This window comes from Taudactylus pleione, unplaced genomic scaffold (assembly GCF_031769625.1).
Source record: "Taudactylus pleione unplaced genomic scaffold, aTauple2 ptg003327l, whole genome shotgun sequence".
NCBI classification, from domain to species: Eukaryota; Metazoa; Chordata; class Amphibia; order Anura; family Myobatrachidae; genus Taudactylus; species Taudactylus pleione.
The window spans coordinates 61893-74529 of record NW_028287681.1 but is presented as its reverse complement, the minus strand read 5'-3'; the positions used below and the strand labels follow the sequence as shown (position 1 = coordinate 74529).

Below are 12637 nucleotides of genomic sequence, written 5' to 3'. Positions count from 1 at the left end.
ATCAAACATAAGGCTTGACAGCAGTAAAATATGGAAAAGTAATTGTACAGTGGTAGCAATATACAAAACTAGACGCAAAGGGATTTTCCAGGAAGTGGCCAAAAAACTACAAATGCGCCTGGTGGATAAGTAGACGCGATTGCGCATAAGCGACCAAAGTTTGTTGTAACTGACTAAGAGAACAGTAAAATAATTTAAGCAAATATGGCACCCTGTGCCTCTCAACTTGTTAGGGAGCTACACTTAACTTGCAGGACTTGTACCACTTTAACAGACGACGATCCCTCAGCTGCCTATCTATGATGTACAATATGGCTGACTTATTTGGTGAAATTGTATATACTAAAGACAGCTGTAAAATGAGTTGTATTATGCATATACAGTAAGCCAATGCTATGCATCAATTTATTCATTCTAGAAAGACAATTTCCTATTCAGTATAACTTACAGTCTGATCCCAGATTCATTGTTTTTTTCCATAGAGGTGGGCACTTAATAATAGGTGAGTTAAACGTTGTTAGTTACTAAAAATGAACGTTACATAAAGCCAATGTTTCAGGCAGGTGGGCGGCTGAGCTTTACATAAGGGACCAAGCATAGCCTTGCATAAATAAACTGTAATAACCATGAAACTGATATTAAAATGGCAAATCCTACCAGAGATTGGTCAGCAGAAAAAAAAACTATGCTTAATCTAAAATTTAACAGTTTAAACATCAGAACAAGGGAATATAAACGAAAAACAATGGAGTGTTCAAATTAAGATGGTTAAAATCTCAAATATCATTATGCGCCTATTAAAACAGCATTTAAAGGAATAAGTGATGTGAACGCAATTAGGCATTAATCTCTACAAAGGGAACAGCGTTATGGCAATTGTAACACCAGCAGGTAATCAAATTTTTCTCCATCATAATATAATGAAATTAATGGGATTTTTGTATATATATATATATTTTATAGATGTGCGGTACGGTTCTCCAGAAATTCGAGGTTCGTATTGCAAAAATGATAAGATTTTACCTGTTTTTTTAAAAACTTTTTTATCAAACTAAAAAAAATAAAAAAAAATGATGCAAATCCAAAACCTGGGAGTCCGTGTAATATTTTTTTTATGAAGTATAAAATACTATATATATTTTTTTTGTCTAAATAATACGATATATAACGATGTAGAGACAAATTTTTAAGAGGTTATTGTTAAATAAATAAAATGTTCTGGTATGTGGACACCTAGGGGTGTATTTACTAAAGTGCGGGTATGCAGAAGTGACTATGTTGCCCATAGCAACCAATCAGATTCTACTTATCATTTATCTAGCACTTTCTAGAAAATAATAGCTAGAATCTGATTGGTTGCTTTAGTAAAAACACCCCAGATAAACACTCCCGGCTGGTAGCAGAGCAAAGGGCCTTTTAATACCACGGTGCAATGTGGCGGTAACTAGACCTTTTTGTGCAGCTTACACAATACACAGCAGATGGTCTGTAGTATCCGCAAGCATAGAAGCGATTTATTTACATTTAAGGGAGGGATCCATATTATTTTCTATCTCTGCCCATGATCAGTAATAGATGTTAGGTATCATTACGAGGGAATTTCTCATTATAGGTCACATGCTTTGCTTTCATATTTAGCTGCCATTCTCCTAGAGCTGCTCCGTTAAATCCCCACACAGAAGAGTTGGCAAAGTTTCCTTGCAAATTCTTCCATAAGTGACGGGAATAAATAATAATCGACCCATTTTTACAGCAGTACTAGTTAATGCTACATAATATACCATGATACCATCAGGTGCAAAGGAGGACTGCGCTAAATAAATCATTTCCGTGATTTACATTATGTTCACTGGGGCGCACTTTGCTTCCAAAAACATTTTGAAGGTCAGCGTTCCTCCTCTTATGTCGGCCAAGTCCAATGTACATATTGTTCAGAAGATCATTGCAAGTCCGTCCACTTACAACTGGGTTATTTCATTTGCCTTGTATGCCCCCAATAATGTACAAATCCAAAGGCTACAAACCATGCAATCAATTTGCAGAGAAGAGATCTTCCTCGTGGTGGGTGGTGCTAAGCAGCTGGCAGTGTTAATGCAGAGTATTTTTTACGGTGAGGGTGGGAACCATCGTTTGGCACTGTAGTGTCTTCTTGATACATGTTGTCTTCATTGTCACTTTCTAGATTTTACGCCAAGGTTGTCCAGACTCTCGGACCAAGTGCTCCTCATGGTTTGCCCACAGACCAGTTCTGTGCAACTCTTTAAACCACTTCCATGGTCAGCAGAAGAGTCTTCTAAGCAACCGTGCAGGAGATATTGGCTTATAGCATTTTTGTGCAACTCAGAAGCTAAAGACCAAAGTACGTTCTCTGTGCGTGAATGTATTTCTTATAGCACTTTGGTCATTCCCCTTATTTTATTGGACATTAATGAATTTGACTTTGTTTCCAAGGTTATGTCTACAATTTAGCTGCCATGAAGCTTCCCATTGGGACTCCAACCGCATTAGGAACAAGTGGTAACCTAGTTGGCAATAGTGTGTCCTCCAATTATATTTGTCTGTAATACTGTGGTGAACGTAACTATATCAAGGATATGTACTTACTTTTCTATACATAATACCCAGACAGAGCCTATACAAATGTAACTGAAAACAATTGATAATAAGGTATGAAAAGAAAACGAATGAAAATAAACCAATGAGAAGGATATGCATGGCTGTGCTTCTTATTCCCTGGTTCTTATTCCCAGGGTCTCTACCTGTCCTTACTGAGATATACTGTATCCTCCCGGTAATTACAGGTTCTCAAAGAGATCAGCCTCGGAGCAGCCTCAGAGCAATCTTCCCCAAAACCGTAGTCTATTATCCCCACAAACTACTTATTTAACGGACAGATGGAGGTGGTCAAACAAGCTTTTAAAACACTGAACAGTCACTGATAATTAACACCGAAGAGATGTTCAACTCTCAAAACTACTGTAGCAAGTCAAACAGCAGGAAGACATTAAAGTGCTTTTATGTCTGAGTTAGTATACTGCCTCTTGTCCATAAACAGGGGTCAGCCTGGTGTGTGTGTGTGGGGGGGGGGGAGTCAGAAGCAAAACAGGTCACCAATTTTAGCTTTAGGAACAGTGAACTTGTATGAGAAATAATGTTGTACCGTTAGTGAAGACTAAAATCTTCCATTCATGCACCTGACTCTTTCAATACTCGTTGAGAATCTGCCTAACCCATTACAAGATCTATTATCCTATAGCTTATATTCAAGAGGATTTTTACTGACTATTTTTTTTTTTTCTAACAAATAATTTTCCATTTGTTTTGGCACGTCCATAGTCTTTTGTGTACATCGTTTGATTCTGCTGGTTGCCTCCATATTGCTTCATTGAAAATCCAAACGCAAAAAAAAAAAAAACATCATAAGAAATAAAAAGGAAAGAAACATACAACAGCCTGTGAAAGGACAAAAGAGAACATAGAGTCGTAAGTGCAAAACTGACTTTCTGGACTGAAGTCTGCAAATCCCTGCTGCATTAATTCTTCCCAAACGTTAAACTCCCCAGTGGCCAAGAACATCCGAGTCCCCAATATAACGTAATATCTCCAATGTCATATCTGGCTCCAGGTTACAGGTAACCAGTCTACATCGAGCTGGTTCAAGTCCTGAAATCAGAGCCATTAAACTTGTGGTGACATAACATCCACGGTAGGCAAGTCTTCTTAGACCAAAAATCTTGCAATCTTCTCCCATTGCCGTCTTGATGACCCTTAATCGGGCTATTGTTGGTGCCAGTGTTTGAATATTTTTGTATTGTGGCTTGGATATGGAAACAATGGAGACACGGGTTGGAGGCTACAGATTCCTGGCTTTTGACACTGTATGGCATCAAGAAAGATAATTGTATATAAACACAGCTTGGACTTCTTTCACCATTTGGCGGATACTGTACCTCACCGTTAGTTGTATTGTCAATGAATTGGATTTCCAGGCTGAATCAGACCAAAGGTATTATATATACATATTGCGTCATCTTATGTCGAAGAACTTTGTCGTGACACAGCTGAGACAGTCTCGGTTCTATCAGGATAGGGACACTGCATCCTCAAACCAGAAAAGTCACATTTTCTATGTCCCATAGGCTTCATAATCAACACTGTTTTGTCCTAGGCTTCCTGACCAACACTGAGTAAGAAAGAGAGCCAGATATTTTCACCTTTTAGATCATAACTAGAGGGCTCTACTACAAAAATGTCAGCTAAAACCATATTTCTACATGTCAGTGTGTTACTATGTACTAAGGTACTCTGTAACAAGTCTAACAGCTAAGCTTAAACGCTAAAACACACCATAAGTCCATTGGAGCTTCCAGTACCCAACATCATACAGACGATAAAGGGTACTGTTAATTATATATATATATATATATATATATATATATATATGATTGCGCTGGTGCCTTTGTTAAATAGGAACATAAAAGTTGAGTTTATCATTGGCTCTACTATCGAGACACCAGTGCCTGGTTATTGGATGATAAATAGCCAAGACTGTGTGAGCTGCCAAGTCTGGGTACTCCATCAAGTGCTCTCTATAATAAATAATAATAAAACATAGCCTAGAACGTCCCTACCTTTTTATGGGAGTGATCTAGCATGGAGAGGAAGCGCACCTGAGGAAGTGAGGTGGCTATTACCGAGGGAGGGCTCAAGGAATTCAAGAGATTTGGGTTATCTCCCTATGCAAAATACTGAAACGCCTACACAACAGTGTTCCGATGCCTGTAAGGAGGAGGGGGGAGGACAGTGCCTGGCTTCAGTGTGAACTCGGTCAGGTACTCTGGGTTTTCAGCCACTACTGGCCTGATGCGTCCATTTTGCTTATAAAAGTATTTTGTGCTATACTCGTGCAGGTAGTCTGGGTGCTGAATGGTGCTCCTCGGTGGCAAGCTATGGTTCCAATATTCCGGGTTGTCAAACGTCTTCTTGGCTTTTTCTGGCACGGTAAGTCCATTGTTTTTCAGGTATTCTGCATTTTCCATGGTCTTGGCAAAAGAGTTGAGATACAGATGCTCGTTGACATACTCGTCCTCTGATTTGGGTTGCCCGCTGGGTCCGTTGTGGTATTCCGGGTTATCCAGAGCTTGGAGATCGCCATTTTTTCTCCTTGAGACAAAAGGATTCTCTTCCACTGGACTCAAGTAGTCTACAAGACAAGACAGAAGCGTTGGAAAGTAAAAAAAAACAAAAACATTTCTATCAATGACAACTAGTGTAACTAAAAAGTCTACTTAACAAAGTGTTGTATCAAAAATACACTGAGCCGTGCACACTGCAACACAACGCACACACCACAAGCACAGACATGCTGGTTTCCAGATGTTGACATTGTGCTAAGCCGGCCATAGACGGCATCATTAGCGCGGAGAACCCGCCGAAAAGGACAAGAGGAGAAGCTACAGCACGATTATTGGTGGGTCTCCATACACTGCACAATGTATGGAGGCAATCTTCATTTAACAGCATGGAAACGTCAGAAAGAGCTACCCAAACCAAATGATCCAGACTGGTTTTCAGCCCTTTCCAAGCTGTGAAAGATTTGTGTTCATGTCCATACACAGAACGATAATGGCACAGAACAGTCGTTTCATCAGCAGCGATAACTGTTCTTTGCATGGGCAGTTTCAGTTTAGTACAGCTGGGTACACACTATCAGATAAGTTCTGCAGATTAGATAAACACTCCAATCCTACAGAGTGATTATTCGATCGGTGTGCACCCATACACACTGAGCAGTTACCAGCCCAGTATATACTTCCTTTACATCTCTTCAACTGGATCGGGAGGTCGGGAAGGGGATAGCGTGTGCAGCACATCAGATCCCGAACTCCAGTCGTGACCGCTGCAGGAGTGTTTGAAGTCCGTTCTTTGGCTAATGCACCTGCACACACACTATACAATTATTGGCTGATCGACCCGATAATTGGATCGTGCGTAACTGGCTTAACTGTTATCATTCAGAGACCAAATGGATGTGTTTGTTATTTCTCAATCTCACTATGGGAGATGCATCAACACTTCTAAAGAGAGGAGTTGAGAAGTTGCCCATAGCAACCAAACAGCTTTTATCTGTCATTTTATAGAATGTACTTGATAAATGCAAAGTACTGTAGAAACTGGTTGCTATGGGCAACTTCTCCACTCTAGAAGATTTAATACATTTCCCCCTCTGTACCTTGCTGTGTGGGCGTTGCCATCTCTATACACAGTCAAAACTCATACTTTAGGGGGCGATATCAAATCTTCTAAAGAGCATAGCATTATACCATAGCAATATACGTTAAACAGTCTATAAAATTATATAATTGGTTTATATGGGCAACATAAGCTTTAAAAGGTTTAATAAATCCTCCCAATTAACCGTTACCAGTACCTTAAGCAATGCGTCATTCCCATTGGAATATCAGAGTCGGATGGAAATTGGACGTACGTGCTCTTCCACTGTATTCATGGGAACATATGTATAAATTTGCCCGTGCGCAGAACTGAACGCATCTTGTGCTACGCCCGTCCCCTCTCCGTACTATGGTTCTATACTTGCCATCATTATTAGTGTGCACTAGTAACATCCTATACACCCCAGATCCACCGCTTCAGTCGTTAATGCGTAGATGCAATTGAAATTCGCACAACTACATATAGATGATACTTTTATACACTCGGCATTGGAGAACGCACAATGTGATAAAACACAAGGGGGGAGTGATTCAGGGGTGGACGCTATTGCTGTAGCGGCTGATAGGCATCCTATTGAGATGCCCACTGGCTGCAGGACGCACCACTGGCCACCCTTATGGCAGGCACAGAATGTCCGACTGAGTCAGTGTCAGTACAGCTGCGTCTTAGAAATGGGCATCAAAAGTGCACGGATCTGCGTCTCTATGCGGTAACCATGGGAACGCATGTGCATAAGGCCCTAAAGCTTTACGTGTAATCCTCACTACAACATGTGAATGTACAGTCTAAAATGAGAGACCAATATTCCATAGACTAAAGGCCCCCATACACGGTGCGATATAGCAGCCGATCCGACGGATTGGTACGATATCGCTGCTATATCGTACCATGTGTGGGCATGATATCGGTGCGCGCTCCCGAGGGTCATACATGGCACCCCCAGATCTTACTGCATGTTCACTTGACCTGGGGATGCAATGTGCGATCACATGCAGCGCTATGCAGGTGGGGGAGGGGAGTGCCGGCATATGGGGCGGTCGGCCACCCGATCACTCCGTGTGTAGGGACCGCCCGATAGGTCGGATCGCAAGTCGCATAACAAGGTGCATATCGCGCCGTGTATGGGCACTTTTAGGAACACATTGTAGGGGTCTCTTTCTTTATAGAATTATATAGACTAAAAGTGGCATTGGTATATATTATATACAATAGACAGGATCAGCTGTTACCCTCACATGAGAAGATGCCATCACCAAAACCAGGGTTGAACTGTATTAAAATGTTTAAAACGTATTGCTCGTGACTACGTATAACTGTATACTTTACAATCTTTTTGATTTACGTGCACAAATTAAAAAAGTAATCACAAATGATCAACATCAGAGCACTAACTGCAGAGACGGTATATACTGTACACACAAAATACTACAAGCAAGAACTTGCAGCAGAATTAGAACCCACCTGTCTTAGGCTTGTCTTTCATAGGAGTCATGTAGCCGTCTTCCCCTACCACGCCTTGCGCTGTGCGTTCTCGTATAAACGAGGAGGTGGGGTCGGCGCTGTACCTCTGCAGCACGCTTTCTTCCGGAGCTCGCACTGGGTTCTGCTTGCGGAGAGTTCCATTGCAGCAGGTGTCTTCAAAGGCTTCGGCGTTTGCACCCTGGGCCGTAGGGACCTCTGGTATGGGGCACGCCGCTGGTCTGTAGGGCAGGGTCACTGACTCTTGAGTGGTGTAGCCTCCGTCTCTGTACACAAACTGATTCTGTGAAAGACACATAACTATGAGAAAGAGCTTTGATACCGTGTAGCATAACACGTTCCATATCATCTGATAAAAGCTTAGTAGTATTGATCATTTAAAAGAAAAAATGGCGGTTTGTAAGAAAAACATCAGAGTTCTATTTAGGTTTTATTTTTAGGGGCACCCGCCAACTATTTATCCCCAGATTCGAAAATGGCAAATAGACATAGGGAGAGGTGTATCAAACCTTCTAAACAGCACAGACGGAGGTGTCATCCAACTCAATCAGATTCTATGGGGTATAATTACAAAAGGGCAGTTTTTTAGAAGTGGAGGTGTTGCCCATAGCAACCAAACAGATTCTACTTATCGGTTATCCAGCACCTTCTAGAAGATAATAGCTAGAATATGATTGGTTGCTATGGGCAACAACCCCACTTCTATAAACCCGAACTTTAGTAAATATACCCCTATCTCTCTTTTGTCTTTTCCTTAGGGAGCACTAACAATGCATGGTTTCCATTTTAAAAGATCCCCAGGTGGAGCTAATTATTTCACTTGTGATTCTGTGAGGAGACCTGGAAAACATGCACTGTTAGTGCTCCCTGAGGAATGAGTTTGGGAAATATTGGTCTAGTACATTCTATGAAATGATAGCTAAAATCTGATTGGTTGCTGCTATGCGTAGCACCACCACTTGCTCTCCTTAGAAGGTTTGATACAGTACAGTACATGTTCCCCTAGGATAGTCATTTGCCAATGTTATTTAACTGTCAATTAAACATTTTTCTGAACTTGCATGTTTGTCAACAAAGAAAACTGACATAAGGGCTGTGTCATATGACATGCTGCCCCCCCCCCTCAAAATGCAGGGTTCTGAATAGGGGCATTTTAATAGAGGAGGGGGCCCATATGCAGTCTCCATCCAGGACCCCTCCTTTCTGGCCAGCATCACAAGGGAGTAGACTCTAGCGCTGTGGAAGACTCCGGAAACATGGCGCTCTGGCCATCTGCCCGGTGTTTCTTCTACTGTGCAGGGAAAATGGCCACCGCGCCAGTTTCCTAGTGATTTGTTCAGTGCTATTGACACATGACTCTGGAGAGGTGAGCATTGAAGAATATGGGTGCAGTGTGGGCCCCCCTGGACCCAAGGGCCCATTTGCACCTCCCACCCTGCCTCCATTTTAGATACACTACTGGTTCTGAAGTTTGCTTAGTGAAATACATCAGTAAATGAAGAGCATTATTTCGGTGTAACCAGGCACAAACAATATTTATTTACTAAATAGACTTAATAACCTTGTGGGTTTTCTGGCTGGGTAGATTTGTAGGGAGATGTCACTGAGGCACAGCCCAAATGCTTCTGGCTCATTAGGTGCTTTTTCAGAAAAGAAAATACCTCTTCTAAGCCAAATGATGATACCTCACATTTGACAGGAAACACCGACCTCTACACGGGCGAGATGTACAGTACTAAGCATCGTATCCGCAATGCAGTACATCGCGCCTCTCTTCGGGTACATACTGTGGTTGATTATCGCAGTATGTATCTAGGCGATGCAATCGGGAAGCTGGCTGACATAAGCCCGACAGTCGCATTCCCGACTGCTTTATCCCGGCGAGGGTTAAATGACAGGCATCTAAATCTAGACGCCTGTCATTTTTCCGACACCGGGAGACCGCGAGCGGACAGCCACGGGGAAAGGAGGGTTAGGTTTAGGGCTCCCGGGGGGGACTTAGGGTTAGGCACCCCCCCCCCCCCAGGAGGGTTAGGCTAGGGGGAGGGAGGGTTAGGGTTAGACACCACCCCGGGGGACTTAGGTTTAGGCAGCGGGGAAGGGGGGGTTAGGTTTAGGCACTTACAGGGGGGATTGGGGATAGGCACAGGCGGGGAGGTTAGGGTTAGGCACCCCTATGGAGGGTTAGGTTAGGTTAGTAAGTACTCACGATCGGGATTTCCAGCGCTGTCGGGCTGCCGCTGCCGGGATCTCTTCATTAGTCTGCCTGCCTGCCGCTGCCGGGATTCGAACTCCCGGCCATGCGGCCGGCGGGATTTCATACCGCTTCCGTACCTAGAAATGCAGTGTGCATCACAAAGAACAGCTCTCGGGACTTCCAGGCTTTAACACTCAGAAGTCCCTCTGGTGTTCTGAAGATGGCGTTACCCACCAGGACAAAGCACAGCTTTGTACATATGGGGTATGCTGTAAAACCACGAAAACTGCATTTTCGGGGGTTTTACAGCATTTTCCACTTTATAGTACATCCCGCGCTATATGTGTGTATTGTGTGATAAAGAGTGTGGCTCAATGACAATAATGTGTCGCTACTTGGGCTACCAAGCACCTCAGCATTAAACAGCAACCAAAACACAAAAAAATTTAATTGGGAATGTAATGTTTTTGTATGTAGGGTTGTTTAAAGATTTAGGGGTCTATGTACTAAGCCTTGGAGAGAGATAAAGTCATACTTGCTGAGGTGCCATGGAGAGGGGGACCCTTTTATTGGAAGGTTCCCACCTCCCCAGGGTTCCCTGGCCTGGGCTGACTAGCGGTTAGGTGTAATGCTTTGGCTGGGGGACCCAGTGAAAGGGTTCCCCTGGCTGTGGCGTTACACCCCCACTAGAAAGAGTCTGCTGCTGGTTGTACTAAATACAGGGGTCCCCTACGTCTTTTGTCCCCTGTATTTACACAAGCAGGACTGGCTCTGAAAAGTCCGGTTCTGGTTGGTCTTTTAGGGGGGGACCCCACATAATTTTTTATGTTAACACTTACCAAGCTTTTACACACAGATGCATGCATGGATCTTTGTGCATGCATCTGTGTCCTTCATACCTGCTCAACTAAAATCACCAGCATGAAGCAGGTCTATGGGAGGGTAGTGTCGAGGGAATGCCTGTCAAGTGATGGCCACATCGTTCAGGTCGGAATGACATATCGTTCGAGGTCTGGTAGTGCGTGCACACTACACGATAAGAGGGGAATCGTTAACGACATTAACAGAACTTCCTGCATGTACAAAAGATCTGAAAATGCGACCAATGACCCGCGGGAATGTGCTTCGGCATCGTGATAAAGAGTTTACACACTGAACGATATGTCGTTCCGATGCATCAGAATCGGTCAAATCGCTCAAGATATGGCCTAGTGTGTAGGGGCCTACAGTGAATAGACACCACTGTGGACAGAGATAAAGCACAGATAGCTGGGAGCTGATTGGTTGGTACTTTATCTCCATTCACTTTATCTCTCTCCAAGGCTTAGTACATAGATCCCTTAATTTCTGGGCACTTTCATTGGTGATCTAATTGTCATGTGACACACACATGTGAGAGGTCAGTGATGTAGGAGGTACAGCTTCAGATAATTGTGATAATTATTTATATTATTGTGGGCACTAAATGGAACTTTGAGGAACAAAATGCCGATTATACAATAAACACCTCTCCCAAAAGCCACGTTACTCACCGGACTCATCCTCGGACTGCAAAATGTATTGTACATCCATGTGGTCCTGCATATTACAGTCCCTACAGGCTTTGATAAAGGATATTTTTACCAGCTATTCTTATTTGCCTTGCGAGTGGGGAGCGCCATTATATCATTAGACCAAGTAGCATACCCCGACTGTTTAGGAGGATGGTGCTTCTTTGTATAACATCACTCTGTATATACATCTGTTTATACTTTATACAATGAGTAATGCACATATTTACCTCTACAGTTATCCTACTAAATATGTAAAATAAATATTAAGAGAAGCTAGTATTAAAAAATAAACAAACATCCAGTTATAGAGTAGAGTGAATAGAAATTACGTAGAGATGTTTTTATTATAACACTTGCAAAAAAAAAGTACAATATATAGGGTATTTAAACCACTTTAATGTTATTTCACTACATCCTATTTCATGAGAAATACGTGTATTTGAAAGTACTTTTCAGTCAATATTTTTCCCTGTGCTCGATTCCAAAGGCCAACATTCCATGGTTCAGTGATTTTGGGGTCCAGCAGTGCAAAACCAGGGATAATTACAAGCTCTGATCTCAGAGAAGTATTCATACAGGTTTTCCCCATTACTACTCAAACTTGCCGACATTGTATAAAAGCCGTCTGAGAGATAATGGAGGGCAGGAGCTGAGTGGGAGATGCGAGGGGGGGATGTGAACTGCATTGTTGCCATATCACTCCCAATGCTCAATATCTAGATTTGCAGCAGGGACGCAATTCGCCACCAAGTGCCCCGAATGGCCCATTTCACTAGGGAAGAGGGACAATCAGTGAGGCCGGTGTTCTCTTTCGGGAATAAGGGAAAGATTGATTAGTCTGGGTAATGCATGGGGGGGGGCTCATTGTCTGGAATCTGATTGGAGACTGCTGCTTATACCAAATCAAATTCTAACTGCATTTCATCTTTAAAAAACTCTTTTATCTGAATAGAGTTTAAGAATTTGAGCTGCATACATATAGTGATATACGTACTGTAATGGCTCTAATGTTATTCTCTAGTAGTGTCAGAACATGACTGGGCTCATTCAGACCCACTCGCTAGATTCGTTCGCTCTCACCCAGCGTATGCAAATCCGGCACACACCCAGCAAGGCGGGCGATCGCACGGCAAGGCATAAGCACGCCCACTATGTCTTGGCGTGCGATCACTTT

The 12637-nt window shown here is 42.7% G+C and overlaps 1 protein-coding gene across 1 annotated transcript in view; it reads right to left on the bottom strand.

Moving 5' to 3' along the window:
- Positions 1 to 4757: 4757 nt before the first annotated feature.
- LOC148430738 (receptor tyrosine-protein kinase erbB-4-like) overlaps positions 4758 to 12637 on the bottom strand; it is a gene marked incomplete at its 5' end in the record, with an annotated part of 60573 nt that continues 52693 nt past the window's right edge. Inside the window, 2 exons of the mRNA XM_088466503.1 lie at positions 4758 to 5203; positions 7696 to 7996. Of these exons, the coding sequence (XP_088322629.1) occupies positions 4758 to 5203; positions 7696 to 7996 (747 nt within the window). The remainder of the gene's footprint in view (positions 5204 to 7695; positions 7997 to 12637) is intronic.